The 27,819-nt window shown below is 40.1% G+C and overlaps 2 protein-coding genes across 2 annotated transcripts; one reads left to right on the forward strand and one right to left on the reverse strand.

Annotated features, from left to right (window-relative positions):
• Positions 1–15,084: 15,084 nt before the first annotated feature.
• Positions 15,085–23,270, forward strand: LOC308412616 (cullin-3-like). The gene is made up of 16 exons (XM_080907116.1): positions 15,085–15,382; positions 16,789–16,986; positions 17,114–17,227; positions 18,177–18,337; positions 18,472–18,586; positions 18,676–18,904; positions 19,025–19,170; positions 19,302–19,478; positions 19,590–19,760; positions 19,913–20,020; positions 20,784–20,908; positions 21,003–21,099; positions 21,218–21,352; positions 21,482–21,668; positions 22,082–22,227; positions 22,338–23,270. The coding sequence occupies exons 1-16, from the start codon at positions 15,323–15,325 to the stop codon at positions 22,467–22,469; spliced, it is 2,301 nt and encodes a 766-aa protein (XP_080763242.1). The 5' UTR covers positions 15,085–15,322; the 3' UTR covers positions 22,470–23,270.
• Positions 23,271–23,530: 260 nt separating this feature from the next.
• Positions 23,531–27,795, reverse strand: dhrs12lb (dehydrogenase/reductase (SDR family) member 12-like b). The gene is made up of 10 exons (XM_080907117.1): positions 27,548–27,795; positions 26,996–27,129; positions 26,834–26,916; positions 26,643–26,738; positions 26,444–26,525; positions 26,309–26,370; positions 26,063–26,167; positions 24,209–24,299; positions 23,952–24,089; positions 23,531–23,836 (listed from the first exon to the last, which is right to left on the reverse strand). Exons 1-10 carry the CDS (start codon positions 27,637–27,639, stop codon positions 23,679–23,681), a joined length of 1,041 nt encoding a protein of 346 aa, XP_080763243.1. The 5' UTR covers positions 27,640–27,795; the 3' UTR covers positions 23,531–23,678.
• Between the last annotated feature and the right edge of the window lie 24 nt (positions 27,796–27,819).

Genomic DNA, 27,819 nt, shown 5'->3' on the forward strand with positions numbered 1-27,819 from the left:
TTGCAAAACTACGTGTCAACACACTGTGCAACATATATTGTACAGTATATATCCGCAATGACATGTACAAATGCTTGAAAAGGTGCGAAAAAAGGAACTGATTGAGACATTATAGTTTGCAGACTAAGAGATAAGTTAGATGACTTTACAAATCAGGAAGTGGAGTGTTGAAGAGGCTGTTCGTGAGACTGACTTCAAAAGGAAACGGGGGTTTCAGCTCGACAGTATGACCTCATCCCCTTAAAAACACGTATATCAGAACAGAGCACCATTGATTCCTCTTCTGCGAGGTTGTTGCAGGCCCTTCCTCTTCCACCCGAAAGCCCATGTCTATCAAACTATCAGTGGAATGTTGAACCAGGCCCCTGGGGCCCACACACGCAGCAACACTCAGCAGCACTCAGCACCTGTTTCCGACTGCCAGCACAGAGAAAGAGACGCGGTCAATCACACAGGACAGCTCAGTGCAGGAGAAAGAGCAGAGGAGGGTAGGAGACAAACAACAAGCATTTTATCAGCAAAAATACACAACTGAGTAGCTACAGCTTTATCTTTCACAGCAGAGTGTGACTGCATGTAACTTAGCAATATTACATGAATTATATATATTATAAATAGGATTTAGTCCTATAAAATAAGGTCAGTGCAGTTTCCATTCTTTGTCTCATTTCAGTACTTTTCAAAATTTGCAGTTCTAGCTTCACTGTTAAAGTGCTACCGTTGCTTGTGCTCTGCTTGAAGCTACTCTTTCAATACAGTAAAAAGAGCCGCAAAGCATTTAAAAGTGATATATGGTGTTCTTTAGCAAGAATTTCAAAGATCCTTTATGGCTTTGTGTGCCATAAATGAAAACACCTTCATATGTTCAACTTTTTAAATCTCAATCTCGATAAAGTTCACAATCTAATTTCAATTTGAATATGGCTCACATGAAGAGACTTCCAGGCCTGAATTATTCAGCTGTAGCATACTGAAACATGTAATTGTACAGCCAGCTAACAGCTAGTAGACTTTAGGATAACCTGCTAGTATTAAACAAGTGTGTCTATCCACCCTCAGGTTCACAATCATCATACTTATGACAAAATTTGAAATACATCCTATGACTCTCAAAGTAATTCTTACAAAAATAATCAGAAGAACGTACACAGTAATAACTGGTACGTGCCCATGTCCCAGTAACACTTAATGGCACAGAGAGAAAAAAACAAAACATGGGCTGTTGATGTTGTTTATACGCTAAAAATAGGTCCTTAAAATCCATTGCTAGGTGGTTGCTTTGCAACATGATTTAGTCATAATATATTGAACTTCAACTTTTATGGCTCTAAACAAAACCTTAATATTGTGAAATTAAGAGGATAAGATGCTTTTATAAGGCATAAAGGTTTATAAAATCAAAAAGGGTCATTTTAGGCTGTTACTACATGGTTGGTAAGCAGCATGACTATGATGATATAGAGATGTTAAAATAAAAAGCCTCACAAACTGTGAATGTTTCTGTTGTATTCAGATTTCTCACTTCTCTATCTGACTTCAGTTACCCAGACAGTGTCAGGGAAAGCTCTGAGGAAGGATCAGAAGCACTGATCACCACTGGGCCTCCCCTCCTATGGGCTGAAGGGCTGCTGTGAGTCGGTGGACTGGAAGTCAATGAAACCAGGCCTAATTTAGCCTTCGCTCCTCCACGAGCTGCCAGGAGTAAGAGTGAGACTCCTTCCCTTTTTAGGGCTACCAGGACACTGCCGTCTGCAAGTGGCACTACTGCATACCTAACTAAACTAAGGAGCTGGAAAGAGTGAGAGAGAGAGAGAGAGAGAGAGAGAGAGAGAGAGAGAGAGAGAGAGAGAGAGAGAGAGGAGAGAGAGAGAGAGAAAGAAGCGAAGGGGTGACAGTCAAAATTTGTTATACAGATGTGCCATTTAAATGGCTGTCTAGATCTGAACGTCATAAAGCATCACAGACAGAACTGCGTAAATATTTTAACAAACCACCTACTTGAATTACTCCAACTCAAAGTTTATTTAACAAGCCAGTTTAGACACTTTTACAACCATCTTATCTTTACACTGCTTTCATTAGATACACGGACAACTTGACTTTGTAACTGACTTTGACACGATGATCACAACAGCTTGCAATAGGATCACACCAGTAATTAGGTGAGAAGAGAGAACTAATCAGCGTCTATACTTACACTATCCACTCAGCCGGGTCCAGACACTGTGTCATGCAATCTTTAATAACTCCAGCCTACACAGAAAGTAGATAACTAGATGCTGCAGGCCTGGAAGTGTTGTTTTTCCCCCCATCGTGATCTGGCTGATATTCATGTGACAGAGAGAAAAGGGGAAGATACTTGGCTTCAACTCTGGTGAGACCCAGGAAAACATTTTCTTTTTCAGTTCATAAGTATTTTCCAATTTGTGTGGACTAAATAAACCCATGACTGAAAGAAATGCAAATTTGCACTGGCATTCAAAGCTTTTGCTTTGGAACCGGGGTGTGAGATACGTCGAAGGCAGTGTTGCAACTATGTGCACACACGAAAATGATAGACACATCACTACTTAATAACCATGACAGCCCATGTATTTAAAATAAATGGATTAGACGAGGATTACTCACTGAGCCCCAACTGCTTTCGCATCTCTGTGTTTATATAACTACACATGTATTCTTGAAGACAGTGATCACATAAGCCATGGTATGGAGCACACAATAGGATTATGTATGGTGGTGTGCTCAAGTATCGTCTTCAGTTCCCACCACCTATAGTGAGCAGACAAACACTTGGCTTCCGTTTCACTGCATGCATGTGTAATAACCTCAACAGAGACCAATTCAAGCTGACATAATCCCATCAGCCTATTCAAGGTTCCCGTCTGACCACCCCTACATAATGAGGAGATAAAGGCCCCATCACTGACTGTTTTTATGAAGATAATTATGCACGTCTCTTGTGTTATGGACAACTGTTAATTGAATTAATCTTCCCTCACTGGAGTTGAATACTATAATTTTGAAAGTAATATCCAATCATTTCTGCTTGTGTCTGACTCTGAGTCGGTCTCCTCACCGGCTATTAAAGCAGTCGTTGAGACTTGTTTATCTCATATTTCTCCTCTGCATGTAAGCAATTCACTGGACATCATTGCAGCTATTTAAAACTTCCTTTCCTACTAACACTATCTATGTGAAGGATGAAATGTCACTAACAGACCAAACCAAATTCTGATAACAGAAAAAAACCCTCATATAAGCTCTCACACACCAACATTTCTCCAATCTTTTTTTGTTCAGTTTTGGTGAGCAAGTTATAGCCTCAGTTTCCTGTTCTTAGCTGACAGAAGCAGTAATCGATGTGGTCTTCTGCTGCTGTAGTCCATTTTGTGCATTCAGAGATGGTCTTCTGCATACCTTCATTGCTGAATATTTGTGTTACTTCCTATCAGCTCAAAAGTACTTTCACCCTGACAACGACTGCACACCAAATATTTTCTCTTCATTTCAAGCCTGTCTTAAAATACCAGTCAGGCATCTTTAGAACTGAAACTGGCTTTGGCTGCTGTTTCCATTCCTCTTGTTCAAAATAGTTCAAAGGTAACTGATGAAGGAATAACATTTGCTCACCTTGTTTTGTACAAAATTCTGAATTAATCCCTAACAGGACACAGATAACATCCACACACTATCTGGGCACATCTACAATTAGCCACAATGAGTTACTCAGTAAGAATTGCATCAATGGGCCGAGGGTAAGAACAGTCACTGACCAGCAAGCAAAGGCTATATGAAAAAGAAATTTTTCTATACAGTACAAAGCCTTTCACTTAGTAACCTAGCAACCAGTGAACTCAACACGGCACCTATTGCAATTCTAAAAAGCGCCAGACATAATTACATCTCTCTTCAGCCAATCACATGAGGCCCTGAGCCATAAATAACAGACTGCTCCCCTACAGAGCACCAGTCTGTGCCGAAAAGTCAACAAACACTTTCTCCAGTAGCAGCTCTGGCGTCCTTACTGGATTCATCTCGCTAAGATGAAGATAAACAGAATGGTAAAAGGAAGGCAGAGGCCTAAAAGTTTTCAGAAAGAAAGAGGTAGAGAGAAAGAGAAGAGAGAAAAAGAAAAACAAATGTAGCCTATGATTAGTGAGTCATAATGAAGGCTGCTAAATGGGACTGTGGCTATGAGCTATGTCATTAAAGACCGTGCCAAATGGCTGGAAAACCTACAGGTCTCTATTTGAAACACTGGCATGCTGGAAAAGGAGGACGCTGCTTAAAAGCTTCTTTTAAACAGCTTGGTCGAAGTTGCTGCAACATTTCACACGCATCATAATAATCTCAAAAGCAGAACATCTCGGCAAGCAGTAAACACGCCACCTTCAAGCCTTCTTACCCCTGCGTGTGTGTTTTTGCCAGACAGTTAGAGCAGCTCTATGTTAAACAACTTAGTCGCTGAAGCCTTATATTTAGACTTTACGACCAATATTAAATTCTGACCAGGGTGATATAAGATGTCAGCTCGATAGGGCTGCAGTTACCATCAGATCGCATCACGTCACATCACACGGCTGCAAGAGGTCATTAGTACATTTGTTGCTTCTGGGTGATGAGAGATAGGATTGGGAATGCGCTCTCCCTCGGGACCTTACTAATGTGTAATAAAGTAACAGAACACTTGGGGATCTGAGAATTTATCTAACCTATCAGTGTCATATCATCGTGGTAACTGTGGCGACAGCTCAAAGAGACAAAACAGCTGCACAGAAACACAATGACCGAGCAGTTTCTCTGCCTCTTTTTTTTTTTTTTAATTTACTGCGAGGCCTTCTGAAACAACCCTTTAAATGTGTTTAAGCCAATCAAATGAAATACTGCCTCAACACTTTGTGAGGTATATAAACATGAAAGACAGAGGCATCAGAGAACTTGGCATGCATCACATAATAAAAGCCGATGCACCCTACATTTCTCATGCCCTCCTTGATTTAGAGCCTCTTGCACAGGGAAATGACACTTCAGTGTAATGTATCTCCCGAGTAATGACGCTATTAAGTTCATGCAGGTGGACATCTTGACTTGGATTACGGTGGTACTGCCTGCTGACGGTATGCTTTCTGGCAGTCGTGTTATCTGTTGCTATGATGGTGTTTACTCCCTGGCTACAGTATTTTTTTTTTCACTTTAAGGAGGAACATTTTTGACGAAGGACAAGCACTGCATACTTGTCATTTTTCAGATTTTATGCCACAAAAATAGCTAGACACAGAGCACAGAATACTTCAGTTCAAAGACTGAAGTGTTGTGTTGCTATACTCTTAAAGATCTGATGTTAAACCTCAAATTAAATCATGGGTAATTTGATCACCTCTGCCCTTAGAGACAGCGCCCCAGTACCTTTAAAACAGAATTAGACCTTCATTAATCTGTGCATGCATACCTGAAGGACAAATGTATTCCTTTAGACATGAGGGAACGGGTGTGATGCTTCAAGCAGAACAGTCCGACCCACTCTCTCTCTCTCTCCGAGCTCCCAGGACATTTTCTTGAAGCCTCCCTATTGGGATTCTGGTAGCCTACATTCCCTGCTTCAAGGTCAGCGGTGGTGACAAATTAAATTACTTGTCCTGTTTTGTAGTGCTGGCACCAGGTCAACAGCAACTTGGCTAAAATGATGAGTGCGGTATTCTGAAGGGAGCTGCATTTGTCCCGACCCTCTGGTGTCAAATTTGCAAAGCAACGAGCAGTGATGAAAGGGCTGCAAAAGCCACGTATTAAATTCTGCTTCTGTAATCACTTGCAAAGAAAAAAAAATCAATTACCTCTACTTTATACCGTCGCCCTTTGGGCTTACCCAGAGCCCTCGGTTAGTAAAAGTCGCATCATCTCCGTTCACTCCAATGGACCATTTTATTTTATTTTATTTTATTTTGCAGAAATAGTTCCTGGAACTAGGTTTTTAGCTGCACAGAAGTTTGTGAAGTTGTTGGGTAATCAATTAACGTGTGCATTGAAACATGTTAATTGATTATCCACCAATAAATTTGTAGATATGCCAGCTTAAGCTAGCAAACACACAATATCAACCAAGAACAAGTAGCCTAATGAATTCAAAATTATGTTTTATATATTATACCCCCCCACACACACAACTAAATAACTAAATATTATATTAAATATTAATTAATATTACTATATTGTGATATAACATAATGTGGCGCGTGACGATTAGCACGCTAGGTAAGGCCTGGACTCAAACTCAGCAAGAAGTTGGTGGGTTTGATTCCACTGCCTGGCCGGGGTTTTTCTGTGTGGAGTTTGCGTGGGTTCTCTCCGGCACTCCAGCTTCCTCCCACAGTCCAAAGACATGCAGATAATGGGGTTAGGTCAATTGGTAATTTTAAATTACCGATAGGTGTGAATGTCAGTGCGAAAATAACATCATTGCTTATTGTTGTCTGGTCTGTTTTAACGAATGTATAGATTCAGAGTAATAAAATAATAATTGTACAATAATCAGGGAAACAGCTAGCTATTTTCTGAAACATGGCTAAAAATAAAGAGTATATTTGCATATTGTAGCAGTCTCATAAATACTGTTTTTAGGCTTATGGTTCTGTTGACTGTCACACTGTGTATAATGTTGCATCTCAGCAGATGGTAAAATCAGAGGGAAGGAAAAGGAAACAAATCAGACCGAAAAAAAACAAGGTAAATTTAAAATATGGAAACCAGCTCTGAAAAAAATAATCAAATAAGGCTAAATAGAGAATCTAATAAATATATGCATTTTTATAGAACTGAATTCTGTGTGTGTTGTCATACCGATCCTGTATTTTAGTATTAGTGTAAACTGTCAATACAAATCCATGAATTCATAACTAACGACACTAGTCACACTTTGTTTAACATCAACAGCTAATTCATTTCTAAAATTTTATTTATAACAACTACATCGCATGCCATCATGCATTGACTCGTCTAAAAAGTATGTACATTTTCTGCTTTTTTCTCTCTGTTAACACTCTCTCAGCACACGAACCACAGGTCTGAAGACTCCCTGCAGTGAAACAGCACCCTAACCTGGAGATTCATCTCCCTGAGTTTTTCCAAGATTTACACTTATTAATTTTTAATGACCTAAACATTACCCTTTACAGTGGTCTGGACTTTGTAAGATAAAAAAATGTGCAAATGTGTTCTTGAATATGATTGCATTTGTGTATATGTTGATGTTTTAATCCATAGTTACAGTCATTGTCATTGTTCTTTTAAAGTGAGCCAACTATTTTTCTCCTCTTGGTGTCAGTGGGATGAATGTACACGTATGCTTTTATCTCTGAGTGAGTGCAGCATCCCCATGCAGCACAGCACACAACAGCAGATAAAACATGTTTTAAAAATATGAATATGTATTAATCCCACTAAAGTGTCTTATAATAGCAAAAGTCTTATAATGCCTGTGAAAAAAAACATGCTCTATGAGACATGATACACAATAATGAGTGTTTTAATGCAATCTGCCCTGTGTAGATGTGAAGTGTTGAGTAGCATTGTTGTCCACATGCAAGATATATAAATTCCTGTCTCTGTCACACAGAAAGTTGGACTAGATGTTTGTTTTGAATTTGAATATTTTAAGCTCTGGAGACCAAAATATTTCCAAAGCAAACACAGTTATTCTCATGCTATCATTGAAAGTCACCCGTCAGTCTCATTCTGCCATTAAGATTATTTGCAGTATGAATTTATTGTGGCATTACTGAAGCCACAATGAAGAAACCCTGACAGGTAGAAAACAACTGATTTTGAAATGTTTACCCAAGTTCACTAAAACCTAACAATAAATGTTAAACTGTGGCTGCTGTTGGTTAGCATATAATGTTAAAAACACATTAACAAGCTCAAAAATTGTCAGAAAGGTAGAGGAGTACACAAAGACTTAACCACATGCACTTTACTGTGGTATAAAAACTACTGCAGATCAATGCATTTGCTGCATTCTGAACCCTCTCTGCCTCTGCGACTCTTACTATTAGAGGGCTCTGGGCTTACCCTGCTGCTGATGGAGGATATCATGTGCTTGCACATGAAGCTTCACAACATTAGCCCCAGTTTTGTGTCACAAAAATTAGAGTGCACGCCACCTGCTGGACATTTGGGAATGTATAGTAAATATTCTTTTTTTTAAATGATTTTTCCTTCTTCTGTATACAACCAAGAGTTAAAACACAACCCATGTTGTGACACAGCTGTCTTGCACTCAGTCTTCACTTACACAATCACCTGAAGGGTGTCAGTGTGTCAGCAGCACATAGGGCTTATCTGTTGGGTTGTTATCAGCACACAAACAGCTCACACACCACACTGGGAGGAACTTAGATTATGTAGTGCGGTGTGAAAACAAACAAACAGACAGCTTAATATTGAGGCAGAGGTCTGTGTGCAGTTTCATATCTGCCATTGTTGTTGAGTCTTACCTCCAATATCACACATCACGAGGACATCATGAAGTAACATCCTCATGATGTGTAATTTTCAGTTAGATGCACAGCAGCTGGCATGTTTCGCAGCACCTGCTTACACTTGAAGTGTGCTGGGTTCAGCTTACAAAAGACTTATGAGAAAATCTAAAGCAGCATTATTTGCTGTGGTCAGATATATGAGATACTAGTTTCTACCAAAGAGGTCAGTGTTATGCAGGTTATTTTGTAAGCATGATGCTATTGGACTACTGGACACTAGAGAGCAGCAAAGCAGCATAAAACCCAGGCTAGCCCTCTTAAACATATTTTTTCCTTTTAATTTTGCACATTTGGTGCATTTGTACAATAAATATTGTATCAATCTTTACATTTGTAAGCTCATGGATACAAGCAGAAGTCATCTGCGAATGCACTTCATATATTTTCACTCTTTTATGAATGAAGGCAATTTTCAGAGCTCTGTGATTTCACTTGCACTACCTCTGCAAGCCATAATGATTTAGAAAGCATCAGCAAAGGGGCATAGATGGCCATTTTGATGTTATAATAAATTATTACTACTATTGCCACATAATCCAGTCCAGGCTTTTGGGGCAGAAAATAATTATTAAAGTTAAGACACAAAAAAAGTGTAAACCATAAGTTTAATAATTTATTCCTCAGTCTATATGAATTTGCACCATGTTGAGAGGTAGACTAAGTTCATGGGGAACAGGTTCACTGTATCTTCTTGACAGACAGTTAGACCACAGGCAAGCCTCTCCCAAGCACCAATTGTTCCTTTACATTGACAGAGCAGATGAATATTTAACAGGAGGAGGGAAAGTGGTAGGCATCAGGTCACTAAGAAGAAAATAGCACTCACCCCAGGTGACCCCACCACCAACAGTCTGATGACAGACTAGATTGCTGCTGCTGATTGGCTGCTTATATCTTTGTTGACCCAAAGGAGAGCTGTGTAATGAGCCTTAAATGAAAGCATATTTGTGGGAATAGAACGTGTGTCTATAGGTGGGCTGAGTACCTTCAAGAGAGAAGCAGACAGGGTGGAAAAGACTGCGGTCAGCACCATGGACAGCAAAAGGAGAATTATCCAGGTGATCAGCGCCATGCAAGCAGATATCAGAAAGCTGGAGCTGGAAAACATGGGCCTGAAGAGGAAAGCTGGAAGTAATCTCAGAAAGAATGCATCAGTTCCCATCATGGCAGCAGAATGCAGAGGTACACTCATATCATTATTACTTTGTGATATTAGGTAGTCCAAAAATAGAGTGATTTTACTATAAAATGTGTGCTCGTGAGATGTTTTTGTCTCTTTACGGCTCTCTAAGATAAGCTCATAGTATCATTTTAGGGGATAATAGATGTAGTTTTCACTACAGACTTGATTTGGACTTTCAGTGCTGTGTAAAAACATCTGGCCCCTTCCTGATTTCTCAGTTTATTGCATCGTTGTCATGATTAAATGTTTCAAACCAAAGCAATTTTAATATTAGACAAAGGTAACCCAAGTAAACCCAAGCAAATACAAAATGCATTTTTTGATGATGATTTTATTAATTAAGGGCCCTATGAGAAAAAAATGACTCCCAAGACTAATAACTGGTTGTGCCACCCTTGGCAGCAGGAACTGGAATCAAGAGTTTGAGGTAACTGTTTGAGGTAACTGTGGCCATGGAAGAGTTTTGACCATTCTTCTTTGCAGAATTTAATAGAGCCACACTGAAGGGTTTTCAAGCATGGATGGCCTATTTGAGGTCAAGTCAAAGCATTTCAGCCTGATTAAAGTCTAAGCCACTCCAAAACCTTCATATTGTTTGTTTGAGCCATTCAGAGGTGGACTTGCTGCTGTGTTTCAGATCATTGTCCTTCTGCATAACCAAAGTGTTTTTGAACTTCAGGGCATAAACTGATGGTCGGACGTTCTCTTTCTGGATTTTCTGGTAGAGAGCAGAATTCATCAATTCGTCCAAGTCCCGAGGAAGCAAGGCAGCCCAAGACCATCACACTACCACCATCAATTGGACTGTTGTTATGATGTTCTTTTTATGAAATGCTGTGTTAGTTTTACACCAGATGTAATCAAACTCAAACCTTCCAAAAGTTCAACTTTTGTATCATCAGTCCACAGACAAATTTTGGGGATCATGAAGATGTTTTTTGGCAAATGTGAGACGAGTGTTTGTGCTCCTTTTTACTCAGCAGTGTTTTTTTCCTTGGAACTCCCACGGCTGCCATTTTTTGCAAGCAAGGCCTGCAGGTCCTTTAGATGCTGTTGGGATTGTTTGTGAACTCCTGGAGGAGTCGTTGATGCGCTCTTGTAGTAATTTTGGTAGGATGGACACTCCTGGGAAGGATCCCCTGTGTACCAAGTTTTTCTCCATTGGTGGATTATGGCTCTCACTGTGAGTCCCCAGGCCTTAGAAATGGCTTTTTAACCATTTCCAAACTGACAGATGTCAGTGACTTGGTTTCTCAGTTGTTCTTAAATTTCTTTAGATTGTGGCGGTTGTGTTGCTTTTTGAAATCTTTTAGCCTACTTCACTCCAGGTAGTTTTGGATAATGCTTTATTCTTAATAAATAAAATCATGAAAATTGAAAATTTGCATTCTTTGAAAATTACACGGGTTACCTTTGTCTAACTTTATTTGATGACAGAAAATTAGAAAGGGGAATAATACTTCTTCACAGCACTATAGAGGTGAATAGGTTTATTTATTTATTTCCTCAGACATTGAAACAGTGCTCTACGGAAGAGGATTAGGGCCACTGGGGAAAAGAGCAGTAATGTCTTTCTTTTCTTTTCCAGAATTCTGGGGAAAAAGTAAGAATTCTGACTTTTTTTTCTCAGAATTCTGGAAGAAAAAAAGATGTTACCGCCTTTTCCCCCAGTGGCCCTAATCCTCTTCCGTAGTGCTCTTATCTCTGTGTTGTTGAATTTCATTTTCTCTTTCAGAAAGTGTCGTCATGACAGTGAGGCGATATTCAGTCTTCCAGCTGCGGGTCAATCATCGATATTTGACCATGGGCATCTCAAAGAGTGAGGGAGGGACCGGAAAGAAGCAACGCTGACACTGAGCATAGTCAAACCAGAGGCGGAGCCAGACATTTTATACACCCAGAGTTTAGCCCTAAAGGGTGGTATGCATGTGGGATTGGAAGGGGGGTGGGAGGCTGGGGGGTGGAGTTGCTGTGGAGTTGCTAAACCCCAATTCAAGATCCAGAACTGACCTGGAATTAAAACAGGACTACAACAGTTCAAAATCAGGACTACTTCAGGACTTAACCAAGACAGAACCAGAATCAAAACTAGATGATAGTAGCACTGAACGAACCTATCAATGACACTTTCAGGGTCAATATTATTCAAGTATTCCAAAAAGATACACTAGGTACTAGATACATGTTCTAATGAATTTTGGCAAACAACCATTTGACTAACATGTCTGTCTCACCTGGCTCTTGTTCCATTTCTCTTCTGTCCTCATTCTCCTCTCCATCTCCCTCTCTGTGCTGACAATCAAGACAAACACCACCATCATCAAATACACAGTTGAAACCAGATATTTACAAACTCTTCAGATATAAACACAATCACTTTTTAAATTGTAAAACATCAAATCAGACTAAATGTTTATTTTTCATGGACTCTGCTAACCTATCAGAAGCTTCTTAAGCTCAGAATGGAATCATCTGGAGTTTTCTTATTTTTTAAAGACACAATAAACTTAGTGTATATATACTCCTAAATTTGATGAAAGTGGTAAAAAAAAAAAAAAATAGACAGCTCTCTCTCTCTTTATTCTGACGTTTAATTAATTTAAAAGATATTTCAATATTTATTTATCTAAAACAAAAAAGTTTACTTGATGTTCAACAGTAAAAAAAAATGCTTTATGTTTATTTCCCCAAAGGTGTATGTAAATGTCTGGTTTCAACTGTAAATATACTGAAGTCTATTGAAATTCCTCTTGTTTGCAAAGAAATATATTAAACAACATACAAAGCATAATATATAAAATGACATTTACCTGAGATTTTACTTTGAAAGAAGCCCCTTATGCCCATTGTTGTGTAAATCAGTACATTTACTGAAACCGATTTAGAGTGCTTTATTTAGCCGTGGAGGGTAACAACTGAAAATATGAAATAAACACAAGTAAAGACTCTCTAAAAAAAAAAAAAAAAACAGCATTGTTGTTCAGCTTTTCATTTCGCCATTTGTTGATTCACTCAAAGAGCAAGTAACGTAATATGGGTCAAGTGATCAGTTTGATATCAATATTTTGTGATACACCGTCATATTTACATTATTTGTACAGTACGAATGATTTGCTTTGGTACCTGGTCAAACTTAAGCTCTCCTCTGTCTGCACTTCTCCTATAGCAAATTCGCACTCAGCAGCTTCTTCCCCTCACCTGCCTAAATGCTGTGCTCAGTCGGCTAGTGTCCGAGCTCGGATCATACCAAAATTAGGGGGAATTTACGACTGTGCGCTATGTGCTTCGAATAGTGTGTGCAGTTTTTGTTTTATACAGTTGTCAGCCAGGCATCTAACTATGAAACAAATTACAGTCTGACCCGGGCTTAAGCCCAGTAACCCCCCCTCCGACACCGGGCTTAAGCCCAGTAAGCCCCCCCCCCCCATGAGTCAAACTACAATATATTTCACAAAATTCCAATATCTATCTCCTAGCAACCTATGTCCTCGTTTACAAATGGCAGTGAGAGATGAATAAAGTAATAAAGTTGAGGGTACTATAAAGGATTCAAAAGGTAATTGAATATTTTTTCTATACATTGTTCTTTCTTGTGTTTTACTTTAAGATGAAACGGTTGATAAAATACTTTACTTAATACTTCACTTATTTATTGTCTAATTATTATTGCCGATGTAACCATCAAGGTATGTAAGACATGAATCGCTAACGGAGCCAAGATGGCGACCGAGGTAGACGCTGTTCTCCGATGGTAAAAAACACAAAGGTGATATAACTCTTGCTGATGTGCAAAACAACATTGCTACTTTAATTAATGAGCGCTCTGGATAATCTGGAGGCTATGGTCATGAAGAAGTCTATTGGCTTCATGTTCTTGGAAGTAGAATCTTTGAAGAATGTCACCAAAACAGTTAAAGCTACTTGTAAGAAAAACAGCAGCAGATTGTCTCAAGTAGAACTGAAAGTCAACGAAGTTGAAAGATACCATCGGAGATGGAACCTCAGGCTCTCAGGTGTCCCTGAGCAAAAGCAAGAAGACATCTCCAGAAAAGTACTCGACATCTAACTCGGCGATGTTAACATTCCTCCAGATCCTTCACTAGACAGATGGCCACCTAGCTCAAATAACTCTGTCCTGTTGTTTAAATACATTTATGCAAAAAATTTCATTTAATAGACATTTGGAGAATTTAAAAACCCTAAAGCCAGACTATTTACATGGAGTAACAAATCCAACTCTTCTAAATCCCGTATTGACTTCTGGTTAGTCTGTGATTACTTAGAAATAATGTTATAGTCAATATAATGCCAACTCCACTCACGGACCACAAAGCAGTATCACTTCAAGTCTTTCTCAATCCTAATACTGCCCAAACTTGTAGGAGCTGCTACTAGAAACTTAATAATTCCCTTCTAACACATGAAAAAGTGATTGAAGATATTTTGTCATTAATGAAACGTTTCTGGGATAAAGCCCTAATCAGTCATCTCTGTCAAAATTTGGAACTCTTCGAATTTGAAGCCGCCTCATATTTAAGAGAGTATGGCTCATCTGCAGCAAAACAAACTCTCTTTTTAAAACATGCTTCACAGGTGCAGATAGCTATTAACACAATTAATGCCTTTACTTTAGCTTCAGGACTCCACTTAAACATTGGCAAATGTGAACTGCTTGCCCTTAGAAATTGTACCAGTCTATCTGTTGCTGGCATCCCAGTGAAAGAGTCTGTCACTTACCTTGGTATCATCATTAATAAAAATCAATCCACCAGGTTCTCCCATAATTTCACTCCAATTTTGAATAAAACATAAGCTAAATGCTTAGCTGCAGTGGGATTTATCCAGTAAAGGGAGAGTTTTACTCATGAAAGCGTAGGGATTATCTCGTCTAACTTATGCTTGTGTTTTTGTTGTTTCTTTTATCTTTTCTGAATTCTCTCTTTGTTATGAGAAAATACTGTTTGGTTTCTTTAAGTACCCCACGGACAGGGCAAACAAATTTTAATTTATTAATTTACTGATATTACTGGCTAAATTTCATATACATAAATTGAAATTTTCTAACGCAAAACCATCCTTTCAGTGCTTTTTAAATGAAACCAAACAATATGTTAGAACCATACAACATTCCCAAAATGTAAACGCTGTCAAAACCATAAACCTATGTTCCCTGTTCAATGTTATGTGATTCTTTACTAGACTGCTCTGTTTTGGTTTTTACCAAACCCCCGGACACTGTGTTTTTGTAATTTGGATCTATATTTTGTGCTTTGTCAATAAAGCTTATTCAAAAAAAAAAAAAAAAAGAACCGCTAACTTCCAACCTGTGGAATGCACCTGTTAGTGACTTTTCTCCTCTCGCGAGATTTCGGATTGCGCAGTGGAGAACAGCCGTCCGCCATCACTGCATACAAGCTAACACTAGCCAAAACCACTGAGGAGAACGACTGACAACAACACAACAGACACACAGGGCGACCTAATTCCCACAGGGGAGGTCACCGAGTTTCTCTGTCGCTTTCCGGGCGCTGAAAGCAAATTAGCAGCTGCCTTTCATGTAGTCTTTAAGTCAACTTAGAAAGGATAGTCGTTGCAACTAATCATGTCCAACCTAAAAAGCGGCCCCAAGAAGGACACCAAGATGAGGATACGAGCCTTTCCTGTGAGTACTGAAAACTGTATGAGCTTTGTAAAATGAGCCGAAACTATGAGACGAGTCAGGGGATGACAGGTCTTTATGCTAGTAATTGCCTGCTAACTAGTTGCTCAATCGAAGAAAAAAAATGTCACTCAAGCGAAAACTGCTTCAATCTCAGCAGTTACCTTGGGCGTATTATCGTGCAGTTTAATTAATGCTAGCTGGCTTATTGGTTTGTAAATGTCACCGTCATTTGTCATGAGCTTATGTTAGCATTAATTGAAACTTCAGTGAGAAGATTGCTAGCTAAGTAGCGGGCCTGGCCGTGTTAGCTGTCTTGACATTTGCTAAGTCAGTCTGCAGGTATCAGTGCGCTATGGTAACGATAAGCAGGGTTGTTTGTTGCTATTTATTCACGCTATGCTTTTGCTTCCGCCCGCGGAGGATATCAACACACATGCAGAGTTAGCTGGAGAGCTAGCGCAACTTCATCCCAACAAGGTGCTAAAGTAAACATGGTCAAAATAACTTGAACAGGTTATGGTGTTGATGTTGGCCAACCCATCACAGCCACCCCTACCACAAATTCACACTTAGACGTTTGCATATAAGCATCTGATCAAGCCTGATACATTTAGGACAGTTTAGAAAAAGAAAAACCCAAAACAGATGATGAAGCAAAAATAAGAATGATTTTGTCAGTAGCTAGCGAGGTATATTTGGCCAAAAAAGAGAAAAAAATGAAATGGTCCATTGTTTAATGAACACACAATCAAGATATGGATGATGATCCTAAACACCTTTTCAAAATGCATAATAGACTCCCTTAAGAGATAAAAGCTTTACCACGCCATTTACAGTCCCAGTAATATGCAACTGTCAGAAAAAACGGTATTTATAGAAGGAAAAAAAAAATTGAGAAAACATTTCTAGCAGATTGAACAGCTTGGCTCTTGTTCTCCACTGAAATCAGGTTAAGATTTCTGCTGAGAGAATTCACATCTACTTCCTACTTACCTACCTCTTTTATAGGTACAGTTGTTTTCAAATGGTATGACTCAGTGGCCTTATTTCTTGATTTAGAGAGTTTAATTGTTTGTCATAAATTAAGAAAAAAAGTTATTATTATTTTTATGAAGCAGAAAGCAGGGCGTTTGGTAACCTGTTAAACAAGCCACCCTTGCTTGTTTTTGGCATAATATTCAGGTTCAGAGATGTGGCTTTCAACATTCCTACACTAATTTCCAACAGAAGGGAGAAAAAAAGTTATGTCTTTATATTTTTACAAAACAGTTACTGACCATATGCAAGAGTATACAAAAGACATGAGATACATCAGATAGACCTGCTTTGGAAAGACTAATCCTTTTTCATTGTAAACAAAAAAGGCATTAATCAAAGTATCTGAATTTAATATTTGTCTCTCACAGATGACAATGGATGAGAAATATGTGAACAACATCTGGGACCTTCTAAAGAATGCTATCCAGGAGATTCAGAGGAAAAACAACAGTGGACTGAGCTTTGAGGAGCTGTACAGGAACGCCTACACAATGGTGCTCCACAAACATGGGGAGAAGCTGTACACAGGCCTGAGGGAGGTGGTCACTGAGCACCTCATCAACAAGGTAAAGAAACTTTCATCAGTTTCAAAGTATTTTAGACAATGATGAGAATCGATCTGAAAAGAAGACAATTATTCATAATACCACACCAGATGTTGAGATGACTTTATTTGACTATTTATATCTTCAGGTACGGGAAGATGTCCTAAACTCCTTAAATAATAATTTTCTGCAAACACTGAATCAGGCCTGGAATGACCACCAGACTGCCATGGTCATGATCAGAGACATCCTCATGTACATGGTAGGTATGCTTTTGTGTTTTAGTCATACTCCTCATGTAAAAAGTTCTGAAGCTGGACATCAGTAATTGTAAAAGATCTTTAAGATTTCATAGAGCATTTGTAACTTTTGTTTGGTGTTTTTGCACATGGAAATAATTTTGTGATATTTAAGGGATGGTCATTTGTGTTAACAGTAGACGTAAACGGCTTCTTTCACTCCTCAGATGGTTTGAAAGAGGAGTGAAAGAAGTCATTTACGTCCACTGTGAGCGACTATCTTTAAACAGAGGCGGTGGTTTACGACACCAACTGTCTGCCATCTATAATCCAGTTTTGCGATCCCTTCCCAGACGCCTTAACGCCTACTCACATCCTGGGTCATCTGACCTCAGGAAATCACATGATAGGGTGGGGCCAGGTTTCACAATGAGCTCACCCGAAACCCTGGCTGATTGTGACTCACACCCGCTTTCACACCTTGGCTCATGTGATTAGGTAGAGAATCATCAGGGGGTCCGTTGTCCCTCTTTGGGGGGAAACTCCCACTGGGTTTAAATCTGGGACTCTCCACCATTTGACCTTAGAACTGAAGAAGCTTCTCGTATGAGAGGTGAAACGTCTTCAAGCAACTCAAAGAAGTCCAGACGCTTTTCTTTCCAAGCTCCTTAGAAAACAGTAGGGTAAACAATGGCACCGTCAGTACAGAGACTACACAGCTGTCCTGGAGTTCTTTAGTTCTGTACTGTCCTCTTTCTTTAGCCCAGACAGTGGTTTTTTTTTGTTTGTTTTAATCTACTGAAGGCTGATAACCTACCTTATTGGAAGCCACTTCTTACTTTGTAAATTTACATATGCTACTATGTATTTGTATAATCGCAGTACAGCAAATCCATCCCTTTTTTCATACCATAGTTTATCATAGTACATATTTTCATAGAAAACTGCATCTTCTGTTCTCATGTCTTCTAGGACAGGGTCTATGTTCAGCAAAACAATGTGGAAAATGTCTACAACCTTGGCCTCATCATATTCAGAGACCAGGTGGTGCGCTACGGCTGCATTCGGGATCACCTCCGACAGACCTTACTGGACATGATTGCACGGGAAAGAAAGGGAGAGGTTGTAGACAGGTGTGAAAGAATAGTGCTTCACTTCTTGGTCTTTAGAACACTTTTACTGCAGAACTGAAAATTTGTTCAAGTACAAAATTGAGTGATGGGCTAGTTTCCTGGCCTTATTTCGAATGCTCTACAATTCATTGCAGGGGAGCTATCAGAAATGCCTGCCAGATGCTGATGATTCTAGGCCTGGATGGCAGGTCTGTATACGAGGAGGACTTTGAGGGTCCTTTCTTAGATATGTCAGCAGAATTCTTCCAGGTGAGTCTGTGCTATGCACTTTTTACTCCATCTTTTTGTTGCTATTCTAAATAATTTCTATAACAACACATAATATGTGCTTGTTTCAGATGGAAAGCCAAAAGTTCTTAGCAGAAAACTGTGCCAGTGTCTACATAAAGAAGGTAGAGGCCAGAATCAATGAAGAGATTGAGCGAGTTATGCATTGCCTGGACAAGTCCACAGAGGAACCCATTGTCAAAGTAGTGGAAAGGGAGCTAATTTCAAAACACATGAAGACCATTGTGGAGATGGAGAACTCTGGCTTGGTCCATATGCTTAAGAATGGCAAGACGGAAGGTAAAAGCATTAAATCATTCATGACTTTTCTGTGCACGTAATTCAGAAATAAAAAAAAAATTTAAAAAACAGCAAAGAATTTCCTTTCTCATTGTTTTTTACTTCACGTCTCACTCTCAGACCTGGCATGCATGTACAAGCTGTTTAGTCGTGTGCCAAATGGCCTGAAAACAATGTGCGAGTGTATGAGCTCTTACTTGAGAGAGCAAGGCAAAGCTCTGGTGTCAGAAGAGGGAGAGGGCAAGAACCCCGTTGACTACATTCAGGTATGCCTCTGGTATCTGAAAAAAGTGTAGCATTAGAAGATTTAAATATCAGGTTAATCATGCTTAAAGTACCAAGAGAGACTTGTATCGTGCTGGATTACATAACTTCTTTGTTACCACCGTTTGAACAGGGTTTGCTAGACCTGAAAACACGATTTGATCGGTTCCTCCTCGAGGCCTTCAACAACGACAGACTCTTCAAACAAACTATAGCTGGAGACTTTGAGTATTTCCTGAACCTCAACTCCCGCTCTCCAGAGTACCTTTCACTCTTTATTGATGACAAGCTCAAGAAGGGAGTCAAAGGGGTGAGTGGCTTCTTCAGAAACCTTGAGTAGATCTGGAAGTCATTTAGAGTTTTCTGTTAGCAGTTGACTTCTACTTTTTATCTTGTTTCTGCCCTTTTCTTGTTTGAATAGTTGACGGAACAGGAAGTGGAGTCGATTCTTGACAAGGCCATGGTGTTGTTCCGGTTTATGCAGGAGAAGGATGTTTTTGAAAGGTACTACAAGCAGCATTTGGGTCGTCGGCTGCTCAGTAACAAGAGTGTCTCAGACGACTCAGAAAAGAACATGATCTCTAAGCTCAAGGTAAAAACCATTCAAAAAGTAGTAGTTTTGTATATAAATTTATGCACGGGACTTGTACATTCTCATATCATTTATCTCGTGCTTCCTCTCTTCACCTGTCTAAATCTTTGTCAGAGGGTTCACGTCATTTTCTTCATCTCTTTCTGTTACAGACAGAGTGCGGCTGTCAGTTCACCTCAAAACTGGAAGGGATGTTCAGAGACATGAGCATCTCCAACACTACCATGGATGAGTTCAGGCAACACATACAAACTACATCAGTAAGTCAGTCAGAAAAACAAGGCACACAGAAAAACCCAGCACAGCTGACGAACTCTATGATAGCACAGCAGGATTTCAGATATAGAGCCTCATACACCCACGCATTGCACATTCATACAGCTACACAGCCCATCCTTGCATGTTCAACTTAGGCACACACTTTATTTTGAAATATGTTCTGTCAGTGCCTTATCTCCACACTTTGTGATGTTTGGTGTCATGTCTCACAATAAAATTAAAAAGAAGAAGTCATTGTTTAGGTTATTATTTAGAAGTCCTGTTTTAAAGCATGACTAGAGAGCATTAACTCGTGGTCACAAAGCACATTTAGATTAGAAGTCAAAGTTCTTCTCGAGTCCAGAGTGCTGATGTGATCGTCTCTGCCTCACCCCAAAGGAACATTTGAACATATCAAATGCTAATTTACTTCATGAATACAGTAATCTCAGAAAGATAAGTACACTGACCCACATCTTTACTTGGTATACAATAGTAGACATGCCTTAAACTACACAGTGGAGGCTTTACTGTGTATATGCGTTAGTCAAACAACATGATTGGCTCATAGGGTCATTAATTTAGCTGTTGATTGTCTCTTTTGGGGCCAAATTCTCCCATTGATTTTTTTTTTCTTTATTCAGGATTTGTTGAGTACCATCTCTCTCTGTCTCGCTCTCTTACTCTGTCTGATACCAGATATTCTGCATTGAAGCTGTAATGGGTGTGTAGTCATGTTATCTGCTTTTCATGTATGTGTTCCAGGCATCTTTAAGTGGTGTGGACCTCACAGTAAGAGTCCTAACTACTGGCTACTGGCCCACACAGTCTGCAACACCTAAATGCACCATCCCCCCTGCTCCCAGACACGCCTTTGAAGTCTTCAGACGGTAATCCTCTTTCTTCATATGTTTTGCAATACAAAGAAGATCTCAGTGTACTTTTAATTTATTGGTTTTCACCGCCTTTGTTTTTATTTACCAGATTTTACCTAGCTAAGCACAGTGGTAGACAGCTCACATTACAACATCACATGGGAGGAGCTGACCTAAACGCAACTTTCTATGGAGCTGTTAAAAAGGTAGATTCTGCATTTCAAAACTGCTTTAGTATTGAAATTAAAATCAGTATCATTGAGGATTTTCATAATCTTTCTGTTAAGCAGCAAAACATGTTTTTTAAACCTTCTCCATGTGCAGGAGGATGGTTCAGAGTTGGGTATGGGAGGTGCCCAGGTGACAGGGTCTAACACCCGCAAGCACATTCTACAGGTCTCCACCTTCCAGATGACCATCCTCATGCTCTTCAACAACAGAGAAAAGTGCACTTTTGAGGTGGGAACACACTTTTTATATGGCTGCACTCTACCATTATATGACTTAATGTCTTTATATATGTGTGTTTTTGTACATATTGGTGTCACAGTTTTTGACTTAAAGCCAATTTTCTTTTTTTTTCTACAGGAGATTCAGCAGGAGACAGATATTCCAGAGCGAGAGTTGGTGCGAGCATTACAGTCTTTAGCATGTGGGAAACCCACACAGCGAATTCTCACTAAGGAGCCCAAGTCCAAGGAGATAGAAAATGGACACGTGTTTACAGTCAACGATCAGTTTACCTCGAGACTGCACAGAGTCAAAATTCAGACAGGTGAGCAAAGGCTGTGTGTAATGCACCAGAGCTCGCTGATGTCTTGTGTCTTTTCCGGGACCCTTTCTGTCCGTCTCGGCTGACACTCCAGGATATATGGGTCATCACCGCTGTGCTTTTTAAAAATATAATAGTATTTCATATTAGTACTTATATTATCTAATACTGACTGATTCAGTACCACAAGTAGAATATCATACAGCTTTTTAACTCAAAATAAAAACACAATAATTTACTTTAATTTTTATTTTTAATTTTAAAAAAATTTTTTTTTATTTAGGGCTATGCATAAGTAAAGGCTTCTGTTCTGAAATACTTACTGTTACATGGTGGCTGTGTAACCATAGCATTCTTTGAAGTGGAGTTAGGACACTTCCTTTCTGTAATACAGTTCCTGTATCCAATTTTTCCAGTTGCTGCTAAACAAGGTGAATCAGACCCTGAAAGGAAAGAGACTCGGCAGAAAGTGGATGACGACAGGAAGCACGAGATTGAGGCAGCCATTGTCCGAATCATGAAGTCGAGGAAGAAGATGCAACACAATGTCCTGGTTGCAGAGGTAAGGAACTCGTCCATTTTACAGAATCCATTTTCATTTTTCAAATAATGAACAACAATTTTAATGCTGTTACTTTCTGTTCTTCTTTTTTTTTTTGTTTGTTTGTTCAGGTCACTCAGCAGCTCCGGGCACGTTTTCTTCCGAGCCCTGTGGTAATCAAAAAGCGGATAGAGGGACTTATAGAAAGAGAATACTTGGCGAGGACACCAGAGGACCGTAAAGTGTACACCTACGTTGCGTAGAAGATGAACTGTGAAGGAGACGAGGAAGAGACTGGACTGGAGGGAGGGGGAGGGGTAGTTGTTTTTCTTTGGACTGTTGTTACGCATGGACTGGAAGTTTCTTTTAGAGACAGACACTGGGAACCCGACTCATCGCCCCTTCCAAAAAAATACAGTAAAAACATAAATGGGGAATAAAAATCTTACTACAGGAAAAAAAGAATCCATCGAAATCTTCTAGATGATTTTTAAATCTGACCAAACTTCCTGTTCCCTGAGAGTTTTAACATGGATGGATCCAGCTTCAAGCTTTTCACTGTTTTACCCTTGTAGAGCTCAAACTTGAAAAGAATCCCTTGGGAAAAATGTGAATGCACCACTTATTTTTTTGGCTCAATACTGTATAAAAATAAAATTATTTAAAAAAAAAAAAAGGAAAAAAAAAAAAAAGGAAAATGTGGATTCTTACAAAATAACGATTATGAAATGCTGGAGTTTTTCAAGCAAGCAATTGCAAAAAGTCCACTAATTTACTGGTGTTTGTCAACCAGCTGTGACGGATCAGTATGAAAGGAAGCGGGCTGAGAGGGAGCGTTTACTGCTCTCTGCTGACCCTTTGTGGAAATAACATTTAAATCCACACCCAGACAGTTGAGGATGAAAACATCTAGTTTATCCCGCTGCTCTGCAAGAACACAAGTACAGTCTTTTCTCCCAATGGACACAACGCTGTCATCTGGTGTTTATATAGAAGAAAGTGTTTCCTTCCCAGCACGCTTGGTCATGGTTCAGTTATCTGAATTTGAGATAATAGGTTTCCCCCCCCCCCCCCCACATTCCATCTGTTAGGTTGGGTTTATACTGCCGTAATATTGTGCAAATATGTAACAATGTGGCGCCATAAAGGAGACTGAGCAATCAGGTGCAGAAAAGCCATTTTTTTCCTATTTTATCAAACATCAACTGCACATCTGAGATTTAAGCACTGTTGACATTTGTGCAAATTTCCAAATATAAAGCACGAGTCAGAAATCTGTTTTTGTAATGTAAATATACAAGACATGAGTGCACATGCAATCAAGTCAGTTATTTCGTCTTTAATCAATATTTTGTGACACTACAGAACGCAATTTCATAAACATGCAACTGTTGCTGTAGACAGGAGGCTTGTTAAGAATCGACGACACCTTTTCCAGTAGCTGGTCATATGGTTATGACGTAGCAGACAAACTAGACAAACTGTGGTCTACAAGGTCCAGCGGGATCTGCGTCAGCTTGCAACTGAAAATCTTTGGATAGATTCTCCAATTGAGTCATGAAACTCTGAATCTCCTCAGCCGAACTGTGAGTCCAAGCCAGAGGGAGGTGGGTGGGAACAGGCTTCCGATCTGCAACACATGTAAGCTGTCAGAACTGGTGGCGCCAGACGATGACGATGCTTGAGTTGACCTGAGAAGGTTAACAGAAAATATGGTGGAGCCCGTCACATTTTGTGTTGTTTACCTTGAAAGAACTGCCCGCTGCGTGTTCTGGAAGCCACCCTGGACAAAGCCAACCACACGACTGTGTCGGCTCCTTGTTCTACAGTACGCAGCCTGTCCTCCATCATCCGGTGGAACTGAGGCATTGATGTAGAAACGGCTGGAAACAAGGAGAAAATAGATCTAGCTGTTAATTGTATTTGTGGTTTTTGAGAAAGGAGGAAGACTAATTAAGATACAGTTCAAGAAAAACTGCAACTGTTGCTCAAATGAGTGTACCTGGTGTATCTACCCAGCCTGGATGCATGACAGAAAAGTGAATGACAGGATTGGCTTTGGCCCACTGTTCTGTCAGCACCACCTGCTGTCTCTGAAAAGGAACAACACAATGTGGCCTCTTTACATCTTACGTCAGTCTTCTCCATTACTTTAAATGACCTACAGTGGGGCAAAAAAGTATTTAGTCAGCCACCGATTGTGCAAGTTCCCCCACCTAAAATGATGACAGAGGTCAGTAATTTGCACCAGAGGTACACTTCAACTGTGAGAGATAGAATGTGAAAAAAAAAATCCATGAATCCACATGGTAGGATTTGTAAAGAATTTATTCGTAAATCACGGTGGAAAATAAGTATTTGGTCAATAACAAAAATACAACTCAATACTTTGTAACATAACCTTTGTTGGCAATAACAGAGGTCAAACGTTTACTATAGGTCTTTACCAGGTTTGCACACACAGTAGCTGGTATTTTGGCCCATTCCTCCATGCAGATCTTCTCGAGAGCAGTGATGTTTTGGGGCTGTCGCCGAGCAACACGGACTTTCAACTCCCACCACAGATTTTCTATGGGGTTGAGGTCTGGAGACTGGCTAGGCCACTCCAGGACTTTCAAATGCTTCTTACGGAGCCACTCCTTTGTTGCCCGGGCGGTGTGTTTTGGATCATTGTCATGTTGGAAGACCCAGCCTCGTTTCATCTTCAAAGTTCTCACTGATGGAAGGAGGTTTTGGCTCAAAATCTCACGATACATGGCCCCATTCATTCTGTCCTTAACACGGATCAGTCGTCCTGTCCCCTTGGCAGAAAAACAGCCCCATAGCATGATGTTTCCACCCCCATGCTTCACAGTAGGTATGGTGTTCTTGGGATGCAACTCAGTATTCTTCTTCCTCCAAACACGACGAGTTGAGTTTATACCAAAAAGTTCTACTTTGGTTTCATCTGACCACATGACATTCTCCCAATCCTCTGCTGTATCATCCATGTGCTCTCTGGCAAACTTCAGACGGGCCTGGACATGCACTGGCTTCAGCAGCGGAACACGTCTGGCACTGCGGGATTTGATTCCCTGCCGTTGTAGTGTGTTACTGATGGTGACCTTTGTTACTTTGGTCCCAGCTCTCTGCAGGTCATTCACCAGGTCCCCCCGTGTGGTTCTGGGATCTTTGCTCACCGTTCTCATGATCATTTTGACCCCACGGGATGAGATCTTGCGTGGAGCCCCAGATCGAGGGAGATTATCAGTGGTCTTGTATGTCTTCCATTTTCTGATGATTGCTCCCACAGTTGATTTTTTCACACCAAGCTGCTTGCCTATTGTAGATTCACTCTTCCCAGTCTGGTGCAGGTCTACAATACTTTTCCTGGTGTCCTTCGAAAGCTCTTTGGTCTTGGCCATGGCGGAATTTGGAGTCTGACTGTTTGAGGCTGTGGACAGGTGTCTTTTATACAGATGAGTTCAAACAGGTGCCATTCATACAGGTAACGAGTGGGGGACAGAAAAGCTTCTTACAGAAGATGTTACAGGTCTGTGAGAGCCAGAGATCTTCCTTGTTTGAGGTGACCAAATACTTATTTTCCACCCTGATTTACGAATAAATTCTTTACAAATCCTACCATGTGGATTCATGGATTTTTTTTTTCACATTCTGTCTCTCACAGTGGAAGTGTACCTCTGGTGCAAATTACTGACCTCTGTCATCATTTTAGGTGGGGGAACTTGCACAATCAGTTGCTGACTAAATACTTTTTTGCCCCACTGTATATAACCAGTCAGACATGGTATTGTGCAATGTAAAGCAGATTCAAACTTAATTTTTAAAAACTCTGGACCACACCTTCCTGTCTTACCTTGTTCTGTGCGTAGACCATAACGGCATCAAAGTAGCCCTTTGCCGACTGCAAGTCATCGACCTCGAGTTTCTGTACCAGCATGCCTCCTGAGGACACAGTGATCTAATAGGCAGGAGGGGGAATAAATACATCAGTGTGCTTACAACACCATGACCCACTACAACGTGGACAAGAGTGGCATTATGCTGTCTGCACTATACAGATGAACACTTTGTTTGTGTGCACTTATGCGTGTAATCATACCACTCTTGGATCCCGGCTCTTCTGTAAAAGTGGTATAAGAGTCTGTGTGAGAATATACACCCCTGAAAAAGGAAATTAAAAAATTGAAAAATTGTTATGCAAGACAACAGTCTGACCATCAGAAGAAAATCTCACCCATAGTGTTGGTGGCAAAGTTCTTCTCCAGCCCTTCAGTGTTCAGCTCTCTCTTGTGCACCATACACCCTGCATTGTTTATCTGCCAAAGCAGAGAAAAGTCCAATCACACAACTTAGTCTAAACCATTAACACAGTTAGCTTAGGAAAGAGGATATGAAATCTATTTATTGTAATAAAGAATAAAGGTGATACATGCCAAACCATTCAGTGATGGATACTGCTTCTTGAAGGCCTCTGCAAACTCCCAGACTTTGCGTGACTGGGACATGTCCACAGTATGGATGTATACTTCCTAGAATATGAAGATTAGGCATCACTTTGTTTCTCATAAATCAGGGGATTTTTTATTTGCTTTTTACTTTCTGTATTCAAAGTCAATATTCTCACCGTGTTCCCAGATTTAGTAACAATGTCTTCTTTGGCTTCTTCTGCTTTATCTTTGTTCCTACAAACCATGTGGACCGTGCCACCTGGAGACAAAGCATCAGGTTTTATTTGCTATCATTATGTGGTGATGTTTGACAGATAACACAACCCTCCGGCGTGTACCTTTCTTGGCTATAGCCACGGCTGTTGCTTTTCCAATTCCACTGTTGGCTCCAGTAATCATAAATGACCTCCCCACCACCGACACATCCAGGTCCCGGGGATCAAACTCTTTAGATGCCACCTCGTATCCCTTCCTACGGGCGTGCAGAAAACATGTAATAAAGGTAATGCTTCAAGGCGAGGACTGATCATTTCTCAAAAGGCGGCTTGTGATTGACAGCCTGCATTGTTGTTGAGATGATGAGACGATGAGACTGTCATCCTCAAGACACACGAGCTGTCAATAGAACTATTGTAACTGTACATAAAGGGCAGTTTGTGTGATGATTGTGCCACACAGTGATCAGACCTTTGATATGGCTCTGCGGAGCAGCTTTTAGGGTTGAATAAACAACATGAAATGCATGTCACAGGGCAGAAATCTTAATTTTAGTTTTAAAAAAAGAGAGACAGAACAAAACAATACCAAGTAAAAAGATTGATATTTACCAGGCATCTTTGGACAACATCCCTACACACAGCAGATCAACACCAAAATGATATCCTACTGACCTTGTATATTGCTGGATTCCATTCAAAAACCAGATGGCATTTCGGTACAGAGACATGATTTCAAATGAGGAACAATCCCAAACAAAGTGCATCAAGTTTTCCAGTCCTTGTTCAAGCAGCTGTGTGACAGATCATAATCACATGAGGCGGGAGGAGAGGGATGCGCTTGCTGCTCTCTGCCGACTCTGACCGGGAATAACATTTAAACACACACCCTGACAGCAGTCAAGCGACGCCAGTTATCAGTTCATTCATTAACGTGGGTCCCACAG

This window comes from Rhamphochromis sp. 'chilingali', assembly GCF_963969265.1.
Source record: "Rhamphochromis sp. 'chilingali' genome assembly, chromosome: 16".
Classification (NCBI taxonomy): Eukaryota; Metazoa; Chordata; class Actinopteri; order Cichliformes; family Cichlidae; genus Rhamphochromis; species Rhamphochromis sp. 'chilingali'.